The 17660-nt window shown below is 46.0% G+C and overlaps 1 protein-coding gene across 1 annotated transcript in view; it reads left to right on the top strand.

The window, feature by feature from the left end:
* Positions 1-17660, top strand: part of CASD1 (CAS1 domain sialic acid O acetyltransferase 1) — a 74648-nt gene that overhangs the window by 5736 nt on the left and 51252 nt on the right. The window contains exons 2-4 of the mRNA XM_089687135.1: positions 9735-9831; positions 11632-11752; positions 14951-14995. Coding sequence (XP_089543261.1) covers positions 9735-9831; positions 11632-11752; positions 14951-14995 — 263 coding nt within the window. The remainder of the gene's footprint in view (positions 1-9734; positions 9832-11631; positions 11753-14950; positions 14996-17660) is intronic.

Raw genomic sequence — 17660 nt, forward strand, 5'->3', positions numbered from 1 at the left:
TTTCACTATACACTTTTTGTTTTTTGTGAATGAGTAGGGGTGCCATGTACCCTATACTCATTCACATAGGAGGGGGCCAGGATCTTGGAGCCCCCTTGTTAAAGGGAGCTTCTAGATTCCAATAAGCCCCCTGCCCGCAGACCCCCACAACCACCGTCCAGGGTTGTGGGGAAGAGGCCCTTGTCCCCATCAACATGGGGGGATAAGGTGCTTTGGATGGGGGGGGATGCCTCCTGCCCCAAAGCACCCCCCCGATGTTGAGGGCATGTGGCCTGTTATAGTTTAGAAGGGGGGCTTTCGCTTGTACCCCCCCTTTCCTGACCTGTCGGGCTGCATGCTCGGATAAGGGTCTGGTATGGATTTTGAGGGCACCCCCACAACTTTTTTTTTTATTAAATTTTGGCGTGGGAGTTGCCCTCAAAATCCATACCAGACCCGAAGGGCTTGGTATAGATGGGAGGGGGGACCCCACGCCATTTTTTAAATTTTTTTTTTTTTAATTGCTGGCAATTCTTTTACATTCAGCTGTCAGTGGGGAACCCCGCTGACAGCTGAAATATTAACACATGGCTGACAGCTGAAACATTAACACATGGTTGCCACTACTAAAATACCGTATGACTTGATAAAATAAATCGTGCAGTATTTTATTAGCGTTTATTTTTTTCTGACCTTCGGAACGGATTAATTGCTTTTCAATGTATTCCTATGAGAAACTGAGTTTTGGTTTACGATTTTTTCACTATACGAAAAGTCCTGCAGAAGGAATTAAATTCGTAAACCGAGGTATTACTGCATCTTACTGCAGCAGGTTTCTCCCTCTGTCCTGCAGCCGTTCCTCCCACTGCCTGATCAGACACAGCTCTCAGCCATCATCAAATACAATGCAGGACTGGTGGAAAAGATGACATCCCTCACCCAACAGAGACTGATATATGAAAACTGCTTAGAGACCAAAAACCTTTCATACATCAGCCTCGTTTCCACACTGCTTTCAAGCAGATGTTCCAGATCTTTATACCCCAGAGGAACCCTTGAAATAATTTTCATGTCTCAGATTTCCCTGGATAATGATATCGGCGTGATCAGTAGATATAATAATAATAATAATAATAGCAACATATATGAATGTTACATACAGTTGATGTCCAAAATTTAAACAAATAATAACAAGCAGAAAATTAATATTTCCCCCCTTACATTAGTGATCTTATATTAAGGGCCACCTTAAATTGGTTGACAGTGAAGAATGGCCACAGTACAATGGTGGTCAGTGATGGTGAGCCACCTCTCGTTGGTGGTCAGTGAAGAAGGATCCTCTTACACTGGTGATATATCGACCGCGTGCCCTCCTTTCATTGGCAGTCAGTGACGAAGGGCCACCCCCTGTTGGTGGTCAGCGACTAAGGGCCGCCCTCAGTTGGCGGTCTGTGAAGATCGAATCACTCTACATTGGTGGTCAGAGAAGAAGGGTCACCCTACGTTGGTCATCGGTGAAGAAGGGCCACACTGCGTTTGGGGGTTGGTGAGGAGGGGTCACCCTTTAAAGGTGAGAGTAAAAAGGGTGCAAGACCCTTTCAAAAGGCAGTAAACAAGTCATATATGTGGTGTGGTGTGTCAGGCTCTTCTCAATATATTGGCAAGCCATTCACAATAGATGTCACCGCAGTGGACCTCACATAGATCAGATGCATTGTCAAGAGCTGTGGTATTGTGCATTTCAGCAAGCCTTTCTGCAGCACACAAGTGTGAATGGGCCCTTCAAGTCACATGACCTACTCTCTGTGCTTCATTGCTCTATCTGTAGGGCATCCCCGGCTACACATCGTGGCCCTTTTATTAAAAAAAAATAAATAAATGAGGTGGACCACTGTGTGCTTTGGGCGTTGGTGCATAAAGGAGAACAGATGGCGATGTCAATGAGCCCTTATATGTACTGACTGGAAGTGGCAGGCTACATTCACATGGATAGTTTGGTCCATCAGCATTACTTCCTAGCGTTTTAGAAAAGTTGGGATTTGATGCTGGCTGGCCAAACCACCTGTGTGCATGAGACCTTAAGGCAGAAGTATATTTTAATTGTTGGGGGACACCTCTCGTCCTATGGTGCAAATATACCTAGCAGATTATGGCGCACACTTATCTCCTTCTCTGCTGACCTCCAACCATGACGGCTCCAGGCTCTTGTCACCACTTCATCCACCACCAACTTTGCCACCCTTTCTTACGGGTCCTATGATGATCTGGAAAACCATTGTAAGCTAGCCCCCAGCTCTGTTCTGGACACGACGTCATGTGCAGTCTTCGCAGAAAGCAAAAAGTCCCAGAGTCGGGAGAATGTCTTTTATGCCAAATAAGACTTTCTATGTTTCTTCTGATGAAAACTTGTGAAGATTGTTGTTCCATACTATATCCTTGTGAGCGCCGCTCCACCCGAATGTGATGCATCATGAAAGTATTAGATGTGACCTAATTACCGTGATGGTGTTCTATTACTCAGGAGGTGACACCATGCGGAGTGAGAGGAGGGGAGGCACATTGCCGTTATTGGTTGAAGGGATCATTCTACAATTTTCTCCAAGCTGGATCACTGCTGGTGCACTGTTCCATATTCTATCCTTGTGAGCACCACTCCACCCGATTGTGATGCATCGTGAAAGTATTAGATGTGACCTAATTACCGTGATGGTGTTCTATAACTCAGGATGTGACCCCATGTAGAGTGAGAAGAGGGGGACATTATTGGTAGAAGGGATCATTTTGGTGGGTTCTTTTCCAGCCAGATCAAGTTGCTCTCTTGGTCTCATTTCAGTTTTGGCCAGTTCACATGTAAACGTTTGTGCCAACCTGTACATGGATTGCGCCAGTGCATCAGTAGCCAGCAGCGGTGGCACATTCAAAAATGTCCTCAGCCTTCTGTCATTGGGAATGACTGACTGTACCCAGTATACATCTTCACTCATGCCGACATAAGCGAGTTGAGGTGCACCATGGACCCCTTTTCACAATTTGTGTGCCTAGAGATAGCCCATGACGGAGATCTTCCTTCACTTGCTACATTCTTGTTGCAGATCATGGACGCAGAAGGCACTTGGAGACACTGTCATCTTGCCCTTTAAGGGTGTAGTGTAGAGGGGGCCCCTGAACCCATTGATACTCACCTTGACAGCTGGTATCAATACCCAGTAGTTCCAGGTAATGGGGGAGCATGTGACTTTGTCGCATTCACACTTTAGCATTTTGTGAGCGCACATAAAAACACGCAATTTGGCATTCACAAACCATGTGAAAAACGCCTGTGGTGCTTGTTTGAAATTCATTGTTAATGGCATCCCAAACATGGCAAAACAGACGCACATTTTGGCATGCAAAAAAACTCACATCAGATGTGGCAAAACTCATGGTTAAAAAACGTACAACTCTCGGCGCTCATGAGCTACTTTGCAGTGTCTGTCAAGTGTAGGGCAGCCCTTCAAAATCAAGAGGCTACCCTATGCATGTGGCATACAAAGGAGCAGAAACGCAGTGTAAGAACGCAAATGTGAATGCAGCCTAATTGCTTGGGTCTAACAGCCAATCGCTAGGCTTGAGTGCTGTCACATGACAGAGGGAAGGGCATTAGTGCCCCCTAGTGTTTAACACTTGCCAGTACTAGGGAGTTTTGTGCTAGCAGCAGTGGGGGAAGGGGCAGCAGGGGTGACTATCAAAAAGTTGTAGGGCAAATGGGGGGGGAGATCCAGCCAATCGGCATCTCCTTATGAGCATAGCTGCTGCCTATTGGGGGAGAGCTGATGTCATGCCTCATTTGCTGTTTTCCGATGTCAGGATCTGAATGGCTCTTAGACATGTCTACACCTCCGCAAGCCAAGGATCAAACTGAGCTAACATGCACCAATTAGCTGTCGTGTATTTGTGAAGTAAGATCCCTAGGACATTTCTGACATTCCTCTCATACATGCACAAATCATTATTTTGTTTTCCTAGAAAATTATTTAGAACCCCCAAACATTATATTTCTTTAAGCAGAGGCCCTAGAGCAGGGGTGGGCAAACTTTTTGACTTGAGGGCCGCAATGGGTTCATATATTGGACCCGGGGGCCGGACCAAGAGTAGATGAATGATGTGTATGTGTCATCCATAGTAATATAGTAATATTCCCCCCTAGTAAGCATAGTAATTCATCCCCCATATAGTAATTCATCCCCCATATAGTAATTCATCCCCCCTATAGTAATTCATCCCCCCTATAGTAATTCATCCCCCCTATAGTAATTCATCCCCCCTATAGTAATTCATCCCCCATATAGTAATTCATCCCCCATATTAATTCATCCCTCATATAGTATTTCATCCCCCATAGTACTATTCCCCCCCCAAGCAGTAAGCCAAGTCCCCCCTGTGTCAATTCACTTACCTTTGCTCCGCGCGTTCCTCTCGCCGTGTTCCCGCGCCGTTCCGGTCTTCAGGGCGGACTGTGAGAGGAGCCTAGCTCCCCTCACATTCGTCACGCTGCCCCGCCTACACACATCCTGACAGCCATCCTGACAGTATCACGCTCTACGGGCCGGATTAAAAGGTCTGCCGGGCCGTAGTTTGCCCATTGCTGCCATAGAGAATAAAATGGTGGTGGTTTCCATATTTTTATGTTCTTTGATATTTGTGCAGCAGTTTGTCAAACGCAATTTTTTTGGGGGAGAAAAAAACACTTTAATCCATTTTAACAAACACAATAGAATACCCATTTTTATAAAAGAGGATGTTACACCGAGTAAATAGACACCAAACTAGTCACTTTTTAAATTTGCACAGGCCTGTGGAATGGCAACAAACTACGGTACATTCAATTTTCCACAAGAAACAGGTCACCAGTTTAGCGGTAAACAAGCAGTCTGCTACTAGAATTATTGCTCTTGCTCTATATATATATATATATAATGTGATGCACACATTGACAGCGTTGTAGAAGTACCTGTAATAATACTTTTTTATCAGATTTAATTTTTTTTTTTTGGGGGGGGGGGTTAATTTAAATTTTTTTTACACTGTACCTTTTTTTTTTTTTTTTTTTTTTTTTTTTTTTTTTTTTTTTTGGGTGACCAACTATTGATATCACAAGGGATGAACAGCATCCCTTCTGATAGTATTGCCTGTGACAGGCCCTTTTTTATGGAGAGATATGGAGTCTATAAGTCCTCATGCACAGTGGATGTTTTTACAGCGGCTGTTTTTGGCTTTTGACATTTTTTTTTCTACAGCCAGTAAACCCCCCAGCATGTTATCCTATGTGTCTGTGCACACATAGACTGTAATCAACGTTTTTTTTAGCTGGAAAAAAGCCCAGGACTAGTGGGTCTCTAGAGGAGTTTTTTTAGCTGTAAAAACGTTCTAACACTGGAAAAATGCAGTAAATTGCGGCAAACCGGTGTTTTTGGACTTTTTTTTAGCAAAAAAAAGCTGCTAAACGCTAATTAAAAAACGCTGAAAAACTCATGTTTTAACGTGACTTTACATGGCTAACGTTATTGAAACGCCCCGTATGCATGGAGCCTGAGTTTTTTTGAGCCTGAAGTTTTTGTAGGAGTATAACTTTTGTTAAAAAACACAAACTGTGAAAAACACTAAAAAAAAAAGCTGAAAAAATCTATTGCAAAAAAACGCAAACAAACTCCCGTTTTTATTGCAGCATTCTACCACTCATGCTACTGGCATTTGCATTAGAGTGCTAAAGAATGCGCAGTGAATGCTGATTATTGTTTGGGTGGATCTTTGTAGTGATTATCATTGTTGGGTATCTGTATACTGTGGATTGTGCGTTGTGTTTTACAAGCATTCCTGGTTATTATGTGTACTCGGCTGGGATATCTGACAGCTGCAGAGCCTGAGATGAAAGGAGTCGGTGTTCTGTTAACGTATCACCAACCACACCAAGGCAGGATAATAGTTTTGCTTGCAGGTGGCCTTAAGGCCCCATGTACACGGGACACTTCTAAATGATGGAAACTAACTGCTGGAAAACAAAGGTTAAAAAATGTTTGTTTAGCCGCATTTGCATAACGTGTTTATGAGCGTTTTGCATTTAGAAGCATTTTTTAAAGATAAGCACAGGAGAGCCTCCCAAATGCCCAGAATGCACTGAAAAGTGGAAAATTATTAACTATTTCAGACTGTTTCAGAGAAATACAGAGAGTAGAAGTAGAGACAGCAGTATGTGTTGAGATAATTAGGTGTGAGTTGCTCATTGACATTTCTTTTGTTTCCAAGGGTGGGAAAGGTGTCTGGTGGAGTGAATCATTAAGGTCACCTGGCAGGGGGTCTTCATGAGGAACTTGAGCTGTGAATGGATATTTAAAATATCTTTTGTTTCCAAGGGTGGGAGAGGTCTGAGGTGAGAATTGGTCATTCACATATCTTTTGTTTCCAAGGGTGGGAGAGGTCTGAGGTGTGAATTGGTCATTAACATATCTTTTGTTTCCAAGGGTGGGAGAGGTCTGAGGTGTGAATTGTTCATTAACATATCTTTTGTTTCCAAGGGGAGGAGAGGTCTAAGGTGTGAATTAGTCGTTAACATATCTTTTGTTTCCAAGGGTGGGAGAGGTCTGAGGTGTGAATTGGTCATTAACATATCTTTTGTTTCCAAGGGGAGGAGAGGCCTGAAATGTGAATTGGTCATTAACATATCTTTTGTTTCCAAGGGTGGGAGAGGTCTAAGGTGTGAATTGGTCATTAACATATCTTTTGTTTCCAAGGGTGGGAGAGGTCTAAGGTATGAATTGGTCATTAACATATCTCTTGTTTCCAAGGGTGGGAGAGGTCTGAGGTGTGAATTGGTCATTAACATATCTTTTGTTTCCAAGGGTGGGAGAGGTCTGAGGTGTGAATTGGTCATTAACATATCTTTTGTTTCCAAGGGTGGGAGAGGCCTGAAGTGTGAATTGGTCATTAACATATCTTTTGTTTCCAAGGGTGGGAGAGGTCTGAGGTGTGAATTGTTCATTCACATATCTTTTGTTTCCAAGGGTGGGAGAGGTCTAAGGTGTGAATTGGTCATTACAATGTGTGACAAGCTTGGTAGGAACATCCTGTGTTCAGTGTTTTGTCCATTTGAGTACCTTGAAAGCGCTTTGCATGCATTTTCATGAAAAAAAATTTTTCAAACTCAATGCTTATAAACGCAATTTGCGGCGTTTACAGGCGTTTTGCATTTGAAATACTGATAAAATCGACTGCTAAACGCAAATTATCTGCGGTCAAAAAAACTACTGTTAACTCAAATGCCTGTAAACGACTGTAAACGAAGATGTGTACATGGATACATAGGAAAACATTAGGGTGAGTTCCGGGGCTGCTGAAAAAAACGCTGAACAGCTCCTAAATGTGTTTATCAGCTGCAGTGTACATGAGCCCTTAAACTTTATCTGAAACCAAGAAAAAAATGTCATGTTACAGTTTATCACTCCTTAATCTCATAGATTGTAAGCTCCCAGGACCAGGGCCCTCCTAACCCTTTTGTATTGAACTGTATTGTTGCTGTATGGTCTCCCATTATATTGTAAAGCGCTGAGCAAACTGTTGGCGCAATATAAATCCTGTATAATAATAATAATGACGCACACGGGACGTTTTGATAACGCTGGTAGCGTTAGCTGTGTAAAGTCACAATTAAAACCTTGAGTTTTTCAGCTTTTTTATTTTTTCTAGTTTTTTTTTGCATTAGCGTTTAGTGGCATTTTGCCATGATTAGTTGCATTTTCCCGCGTTTACGGGTTTTTTTTTGCGTTTTTAGTGTTTTTTTTGTTCTAAAAAAAAAAACTGTCCCAAAACGCTGGTTTATGGTGTTTTACTGTGTTTTTTTACAGCTAAAAAACTCATAGAAACCAACTAGTTTTGTGGGGGGGGTTTTTTCCTGCCAAAAAAACGGCCCAGACAAAAAACGCTTATTATGCAGGCCATACATGGGCCGAATTCCGAACGATTTTTCGTCCGAAAATCGAAAACATCATTAGATCAGTAATCCGATGGTGCCATCAATGATTTCAAAAATCGTCCGACCAAGTCAAAAACTTCACCCCATATAACAGGCAAAACTTCTGTTCCTTCCGGGTCATGGCTCATGTGCATATTCTTTTTGGAAAAACGATCGTATGATTTGACCATCATTGTGTCAAAAATCGGTAGTTTCTCACAAATTTTCCAACATGCCGATCACCAAAAAGGGGAACAACTACGAAAATCGGCCGGTGCCATTGACCCACTAACAGAGTGAAAATCGGCTGATTATTCTTGGGTCCGATTTTTGGACAAAAAAAAATCGGTCGAATTTCGACCCATGTATGGCTAGCATTACAGTCTATGTGTGTATGGACGCATAGGATAACATGCTGGGGGATTTACTGGCTGTAGAGAAAAACGTCAAATGCCAAAAACAGCCGCTGTAAAAACATCCCGTGTGCATGAGGACTTAGACGTGGTGGCTGCATTATTTTCTTATTTTATTTTTTTTTTTCTCCTAATCTGCCAGTAAAACACTTTCTAACGCTCACTCACTGTACCGTATCTATGGAGTAACAGCATTGTTACCTAGGTCAGGAATACAGAACACCTCCCCCTCTCCTCACCTCTATTGCATAAGGCGGCACGTCCTGAAGTCCACAGCGGCGGCACGTCCTGAAGTCCACAGCGGCGGCACGTCCTGAAGTCCACAGCGGCGGCACGTCCTGAAGTCCACAGCGGCGGCACGTCCTGAAGTCCACAGCGGCGGCACGTCCTGAAGTCCACAGCGGCGGCACGTCCTGTAGTACACAGCGTGGGCAGGTCCTGTAGTCCACAGCGTGAAGTCCACAGCGTGGGCAGGTCCTGTAGTACACAGCGTGGGCAGGTCCTGTAGTCCACAGCGTGAAGTCCACAGCGTGGGCAGGTCCTGTAGTACACAGCGTGGGCAGGTCCTGTAGTCCACAGCGTGAAGTCCACAGCGGCGGCACGTCCTGTAGTCCACAGCGGCGGCACGTCCTGTAGTCCACAGCGGCGGCACGTCCTGTAGTCCACAGCGGCGGCACGTCCTGTAGTCCACAGCGGCGGCACGTCCTGTAGTCCACAGCGGCGGCACGTCCTGTAGTCCACAGCGGCGGCACGTCCTGTAGTCCACAGCGGCGGCACGTCCTGTAGTCCACAGCGGCGGCACGTCCTGTAGTCCACAGCGGCGGCACGTCCTGTAGTCCACAGCGGCGGCAGGTCCTGTAGTCCACAGCGTGGGCAGGTCCTGTAGTCCACAGCGTGGGCAGGTCCTGTAGTCCACAGCGTGTAGTCCACAGCGTGGGCAGGTCCTGTAGTCCACAGCGTGGGCAGGTCCTGTAGTCCACAGCGGCGGCACGTCCTGTAGTCCACAGCAAGAACACGTGGTTGAGCCGCGTTTTATTGACATTTCTTCAGTTATTTCTGGTTTCTGGCCTAGGCCAAATGGCGTCCTACATCCCAGGATGTAGAAGTAGTAGATGGGGGTGTTCACATATCTTGGTCACCATGCTTAGCTTTGTCCCCGCAGGAAAAACCATCACTCCTGTTGTATTGTGGACATTGGAAAGTCCTGTGTAGGCTGATGCAATGTACATGGTGTGTCATGACTGAGCATTTGTAAAAAGCTAACCTTTTGTTGTGTCTTTTATTATTTTTAATATTTCTTTGATGGAGAAATTGACATTGCTAATAGCAGATTGTGTATTGCCTTCTTCCTTCTGCAGGAGATGATATGTGCGGGTACCTTATATCCAGCGGCCGCTTCCTCGGGGAAAACGTATGGCAGCCATACAGCTGTATGATGCACAAGTACAAGTCCAGGTATGACCAACCACAGCACACCGCATGTTAAGAGGAGGAATGGGAGGATACGCTTAGCTGAGGTCGGTGTTCTTGGGCATCAGTTGCGGCATTGTGTGGAGATGACCCACAATATGGTTCCTCCATGGAATTCGCACACAGTGGGATCAGCTTAAAGAGGAAATTCACTCTTTCAATCAACATTGACAATTTTTTTTTCCTTTTTTTTTTCGGTTACTTCCTGCTTTCTGGCCCAGGCAAATATCATACATCCCAGGAGTCCTTGAGAGGGGAGGAGGGGTTTTCTCCGTAAAGCACACCCTCCTTGATGCATGCCTGAGCTAAGGGCAGCTGGATTCAAGGAAATAAATGCTACATGAATCATCTGGCTTTACTCAAGTTGGCCGCAGCTAGAAACGACAGGGGGGTGTTTTTAAAAGGGATTTCTCAGCAAAATAAAGCATGGAGACCTGGATAGATGGGGGAGTTTTGTTTGAATATTAAAAATGAATTAAATGGTGTTTATGGTTTTGTGGTGCTCAGATACAATTTGGTTCTGCTTTAACCACTTCCCGTCTGGCCCATGTATATAAATGGCTGGATGGGAGCAGTGCAGGAGCAGGTTGTCGTTCATAAACTGCGCCCGCCATTTTAGCCTGTGTGCGCTCCCTGGGATCACGCGGCACCGCATTCCAGTGCCCGCTGTGCCCTCCGGACACAGCAGAACACCGATCGCTGTACGGGACTTCTGTGTGAGATCCCGATCATGTGATCACTGATTGGTCAATCAGTGATCACATGAATAGTAATAAGCAAGATGTCACTTCTGACATCATTGCTTGCTACTAGTGAAATATGTGAATGATCACAGAGATCCCATGGTACAAGACTATTCACAACAGTTTTGTACCATGTGACTAGCTGTGACCAATCACAGCTCACACAGTATTTCTCAATGGTTGCAAGAATGCAGCCAGAGAAGGAGAAATAATTACTTTTACAGCCTTTATGGGTGTAAAAGCAATCAGTGTAAAAAAAAAAAAAAAAAATCTTCATCACCCATCACTAGTACAGTGTCACTATGGTAAATTCCAATATATATACCATAGTTTGTGGACGCTATAACGTTCACCCAAGCCAATTAATATACACTTATTACATTTTGGCCTAAGTTTATTAAGAATTTTTTTTATTTATTATTTTTTTTTTAATTGGATATGTATATTTTTTTTTTTCTTCAAAATTTTCAGTCTTTTTTCGATTATGTAATAGTAAAAATAGTAAAAAACTCAGTGGTGATCAAATACCACAAAATTAAATTTGTGTGAAAAAAAAAATATAAATTTAATTTGGGTATATGGTAGCATGACCGAGCCTGTAAAGTAATTCAGTGCTGAATAGCAAATAATGACCTGGTCATGTGGGGGGGGGGGGTTAAAAACTTCGAGAGGGCAAGTGGTTAAGTATTCTGTTTATACCTCTTTGATAAATTGAAAAAAAAAAACAAAAACCTGTTGATCTTGTCAGAAATTCAGAGGTGTCCCCTGTTCACTTCCAGAGTTCTCTCAAAGAGCCCTATGTAGTTTTTATCTTGGACTATGGAATAATGAGCCTTCATATTGTAGACATCAGAGAGTAGTTTAGTGAAGTAGTAGCTTATGGTTGGGTAGTTTAATAAAACCACTGGGCAGGGCTGGCACTACAAAGCTGCTTTGTGTTGTTGGCTCACAGCAGGAATGAGGAGTTGGTTTCTGGCAGATACGGGTATTTTATTTTGGCTTGACATACAATTTGAAATAAATACTTTGCTGTTTTTCATAGTGAAGGCAAAAGCTGCTTGGCTGATCGACATGTAGCATTCATAGGAGATTCCAGGATACGTCAGCTCTTCTATGCTTTTGTCAAGATTCTCGATCCACGCATAAAAGAAGAAGGGATCAAGGTATGTCGTGGTACCAACAACATTTATTGTGCAACCTCTCACCTCACCATGCAGCAGCCGCTCTGGGTGTGATAATGTCAGAAGGGCCCCCCGGGAGCAGTGCGGGTAGAGAAATAGACAGGGCCTCTTTGTGGTTAAGCTAGGGTCATCCAGTAATGTACTAATAAATAATGAGTAAGTTTGGGTGGAGTTCTCTTGCCTGTCTTTGACTTGTTGACATGCGTACCTTCACTAAAGTTAAATGGAAAACTCCTCTTTGAGTTAGACCAGTACAAATTGTAGCGGGAGGAACCTTTTGATTCCTGCTGTGGCTGTGAGTGGCTAAATGCACTATAATGAGATTTTGCCAAAGGCCGCAGCTATTTGCAGCTCTCTGCATAGCCAACGATTACCTGCTGTGATTGCTGCTGGACGCACACAAAGTATATCCAGTAGCAATCGCCGCAGGTAATTTCTGGCTGTGCAGACAGCTGCGAATAGTTGTGGCTGCCAGAAACGCATCATGATAGTTTATGGGGCTGGCAGCTGCATCTGGCGAATTACAGCCGCAGCAGGAATCGATCATGCGATTGCTTCACAGCCATCACAAGGTACAGAGCCACTCTGTACCTCGTGACTATTATCTGAGCTGACCAATGACTGCTCAGATCACAGCCATGTAAAGGATAAGTTCAGTTTTGAGCAAAAATAATAAATGCACATTATTTTTGGTTGCATGAGCCTGTAAAGCATTGCACTAGCGATCAGCAGATCGCCGGTGCCGTGCAGGTTTCCTGCAGACCTGTCAGTATATCTACTTGCACGTACGGGATGTACGGGCAAGCAGATGTGTAACCGGAAGAACCAATGAACTGCCACGGTGCTCCATATTGCCGTGGTAGTTCATTGAAAACTACAAGCTGACAGCCGCAAAGGCTGTTGAGACTTGTAGTTCATTCACTCACAGAACTCTGTGAATGAATGAATGACCTGGCCATGTGGGCGGAGCGCTGCATTGCTGCGCTCTTTTTAAAAAGTGACAGCTAGTATGGGGAACTTCTCCCAGTACTGCTGTCACAAGGAAGGGGGGAAGGAGAGCGGGCATCGGCTGCAGCATTGAGAACATGTTACATGTTCCACCCTAAAAACAGGTGGAACATGTAACATTTTCCCAAATGGTGAACTTATCCTTTAAAGTGTTTCCAAAGCCTCAAGGTTTTTTACCTTTTATGCATTCTATACATGAAGGTGAAAAACCTGTGTGCAGCATCATCCCCAGCCACCCCCAATACTCGATCCAGCAATGAGCACTGGAGTCTCGGCTATTCTGGGACTCCCATTTCTCATTGGCTGATACAGAAGTGGGAGCTATTGGCTCCCACTGTTGTCAATTACAGCCAGTGAGCCAGTGAGAACAGAGAGGGTGCAGGGCCGAACCACAGCTCCGCGTGTGAATGGACACACTGAGCAGCGGGTGCCCCCATAGCAAGCTACTTGCTGTGGGGGGCACCCTACAGGAGGGAGGGGCCAGGAGAGCCTGTGGGGGACCTGACAAAAATACGCATTTCTGCCACCCATCTCCCTTAAGCTGCATTAGGCAGCTGACTGGAGTGTGTATATGCTGTGGCCTTGAAGCTTCGTGCCTGCGTCAAGGTTTGCTGACATGTAGGGATTGGCGTGTGTCAAGCCCACTAAATGCTACACAGTCTAATGAATGGGGAAGTGCCGCAAACATCCCATAACTGCCTGCAATGCACTTGGTTGTGGTGCGATTACTGGCAAATATGGGGTTAAAACAGGCGGTGAGAAGGTGTTACATCGCCTGTTAGCCTCCGGAGCGAGATCCGAACATGAATCGGGCTTCAGAGACCAGGAGGATTTAGATGCATGTCTAAATATTCATGGATACTGCATAAATGACTATTAAAATGAATTCAGCTGCACATCATTTAAGAGGTTTACACTGAAAACGAATATTGTTGTCTATTCTTGTCACTGTAAATTACCATGAACATCATAAAACGTCAACTTTATAGTTGAGGCCTCTTGGCTTTTAGCAGCCAACCAAGTTCCCCCTTTCCTGTTTGAGGACAGTATAGGACAGGGGTATTGAATTCAAACTCACCAAGGTCCGGGCGGTAACATTTTCATCCATTAAAGGTACAATTCTCATATAGTCCCCTGTGGTGCATTTTCGTGTGCACCAAACTGCGTGTTGCTGCAGTGCGATTTTGAAAAAAGGGTTGGGGACTTCTTCGTGTTTCTCGCGGGTAGTGCAGCCCATTAAAATGAATGGGCTGACCTACCCACGACATGTGCACCAGATGAGTGTCCTCCGCTCCCCCTTTACATCCCCCCCCACCCCCTTTCACAGTTGTGTTCTCACACGTCCTTGAGATCAACCTCCTCCCCCCCCAAAAGTACTGTCTTCTACCCCCTTCACTGCAGATTACTCCACCCCTTTTTACATCACCCAAGTTACTTTCCTCAGTCCACCCACCCCCACTTGAATGTCCTCAGCTGCCCCTGCACTACTGCCCTCAGCCACCCCATATTACTGTCTTCAGTTCTTAGCCCCCCCCCCCCAGTTTAATGTCCTCAGCCCCCACACACCGCAGTGCTTAGCCCCCCACATTACTGACCTCCCCCCCCACACACACACACACACATACTTTAATGCTCTCAGCCCCCCCCCATTTCAATTCTCAGCTCCTCCACTTTAATTTTAATGTCCCCCACCCATCCTTCCCACACTACTGTCCTCGTCCCCCCAATATTACTGTTCTAAGCCCTCCCCACATTCAGTCCTCAGTCCCCCATATTCAGTCCTCGCCTCCTTTTCGCATCAGCCCCCTTCACTCTAATATCCTTAGCCCCTTTAACTTTACAACCCATCCGCCCCCCCCCCCCCTCAGGCAGCTCCTGCCCTCAATCCAGGACTGTCCTGCCTCCTGCTGTCAGCTCTGTGAAGATGACCGCGAGATGGCTGGGGGAAAAAAAGGCTCCTAAATGGCGGTACTGCATGGGCCAGATGGGATAGTGACTCAGTCCACCATTTATTGATGCCTGGTATAGGAGACAAGGTAGAATCTTATTGTTTGCTGCAAACAACAGAAACTCTTATTGCTCTTACGTGTTTATGTGTACAGCCTGTTATTTGATGTGCGCACAAAAGTAGATGTTAATCTATTCTTCTTCTTCTTCTTTTTTTTTTGGCAGCATGAGAACATTCCTTTCAGAGATAAGAGCAATAACATACAAGTGGTGAGTTGTGCTGTTCTGTTTTGTAGATTTAAAAGGATCTCTCTTCCTTTCTTTGCCTCTCTCTCTCTTCTCTGTTTTTCAACCCCCCTTCACTCGATCACTCACCCCCTTCTATCAAACACTTCCCCCTTCTCTCTCGCTTTTTCTTTTTTCTCTGTGCTCCCCCCCTCCCCCCACATCACTTGGTCACCTCCCCCTTTCTCTCAATCACTCCCCCCCCCTTTCTCTCGATCACTCCCCCCCCCCCCCCTTTTCTCTCGATCGATAGTTTTCCCCCCTTCCCCTCCCTATCTTCTCTCTCTCACTCTCCCTCCTGTTTCTGACACTCTCACTTTTCACAGCTCTGTACCATATTTCTTTATTTTGGAGCGCTTTTATATTAGGGTGGAGCACTTTACACCTTGATTGTGTCTTCTACATTTTCTAACATGTTTGCAGCTACAACTATTTATAAACAGCATCTCCAATCAAAATTGAAAACTAATCCTTATAGTGAATGCAGGGTCCTGGGTTTAGTAACACTATCTGGTCTCCCCGGACCCTGCATTCACTATATCTGGTCTCCCCGGACCCTGCATTCACTATATCTGGTCTCCCCGGACCCTGCATTCACTATATCTGGTCTCCCCGGACCCTGCATTCACTATATCTGGTCTCCCCGGACCCTGCATTCACTATATCCGGTCTCCCCGGACCCTGCATTCACTATATCCGGTCTCCCCGGACCCTGCATTCACTATATCCGGTCTCCCCGGACCCTGCATTCACTATATCTGGTCTCCCCGGACCCTGCATTCACTATATCTTTTCTCCCCGGACCCTGCATTCACTATATCTTTTCTCCCCGGACCCTGCATTCACTATATCTTTTCTCCCCGGACCCTGCATTCACTATATCTTTTCTCCCCGGACCCTGCATTCACTATATCTTTTCTCCCCGGACCCTGCATTCACTATATCTGGTCTCCCCGGACCCTGCATTCACTATATCTGGTCTCCCAGGACTCTGCATTCACTATATCTGGTCTCCCCGGACCCTGCATTCACTATATCTGGTCTCCCCGGACCCTGCATTCACTGTATCTGGTCTCCCCGGGCCCTGCATTCACTGTATCTGGTCTCCCCGGACCCTGCATTCACTGTATCTGGTCTCCCCGGGCCCTGCATTCACTGTATCTGGTCTCCCCGGACCCCGCATTCACTGTATCCGGTCTCCCCGGACCCCGCATTCACTGTATCCGGTCTCCCCGGACCCCGCATTCACTGTATCCGGTCTCCCCGGACCCCGCATTCACTGTATCCGGTCTCCCCGGACCCCGCATTCACTGTATCCGGTCTCCCCGGACCCCGCATTCACTGTATCCGGTCTCCCCGGACCCCGCATTCACTGTATCCGGTCTCCCCGGACCCCGCATTCACTGTATCCGGTCTCCCCGGACCCCGCATTCACTGTATCCGGTCTCCCCGGACCCCGCATTCACTGTATCCGGTCTCCCCGGACCCCGCATTCACTGTATCCGGTCTCCCCGGACCCCGCATTCACTGTATCCGGTCTCCCCGGACCCCGCATTCACTGTATCCGGTCTCCCCGGACCCCGCATTCACTGTATCCGGTCTCCCCGGACCCCGCATTCACTGTATCCGGTCTCCCCGGACCCCGCATTCACTGTATCCGGTCTCCCCGGACCCCGCATTCACTGTATCCGGTCTCCCCGGACCCCGCATTCACTGTATCCGGTCTCCCCGGACCCCGCATTCACTGTATCCGGTCTCCCCGGACCCCGCATTCACTGTATCCGGTCTCCCCGGACCCCGCATTCACTGTATCCGGTCTCCCCGGACCCCGCATTCACTGTATCCGGTCTCCCCGGACCCCGCATTCACTGTATCCGGTCTCCCCGGACCCCGCATTCACTGTATCCGGTCTCCCCGGACCCCGCATTCACTGTATCCGGTCTCCCCGGACCCCGCATTCACTATATTTGGTTTCCCCGGACCCTGTGTTCACTCTGTCTGCTCTCCCACAGTACAAACAACATGGAAATGCATTTATTTTAGTAAATATAAACTGCTAAATACCTTTTCTCATCAGCAGTTAGATCAGTCTTGTGACTATCAGTGTCCAGCCGAGCACTGGTTAAAGCTTGTAGTAGGAGTTTTCATTCTGCTCTAGGAGGATGCAGAACCCTTGGCCTCTGGACAGTGCTGATTGGCCCTATGCTGATCACATGCACTCTCACAAGGAAAAAAAAAAACTCTCTAGCAATACACACCAAGCTGAGCATGTGCAGAGTGACTCCACACAATATTTCTTAGCAGGAGGTAAGGGGGGGGGGCACTGGAAGAAGGGGAGGATCAGAAAAGTCAGGATCAAACTGTGTTTTTACACAATGCAGAGGATTAACCCTTTAGGTTCCACAGTGAGTATAACAAGCATGCTTTACTGCATACAGTCAGGTCCATAAATATTGGGACATCGACACAATTCTAACATTTTTGGCTCTATACACCACCACAATGGATTTGAAATGAAACGAACAAGATGTGCTTTAACTGCAGACTGTCAGCTTTAATTTTGAGGGTACTTACATCCAAATCAGGTGAACGGTGTAGGAATTATAACAGTTTGCATATGTGCCTCCCACTTGTTAAGGGACCAAAAGTA

This window comes from Staurois parvus, unplaced genomic scaffold, assembly GCF_062004578.1.
Source record: "Staurois parvus isolate SC_StPar_1 unplaced genomic scaffold, SC_StPar_1.0 ptg000418l, whole genome shotgun sequence".
Taxonomy (NCBI): Eukaryota; Metazoa; Chordata; class Amphibia; order Anura; family Ranidae; genus Staurois; species Staurois parvus.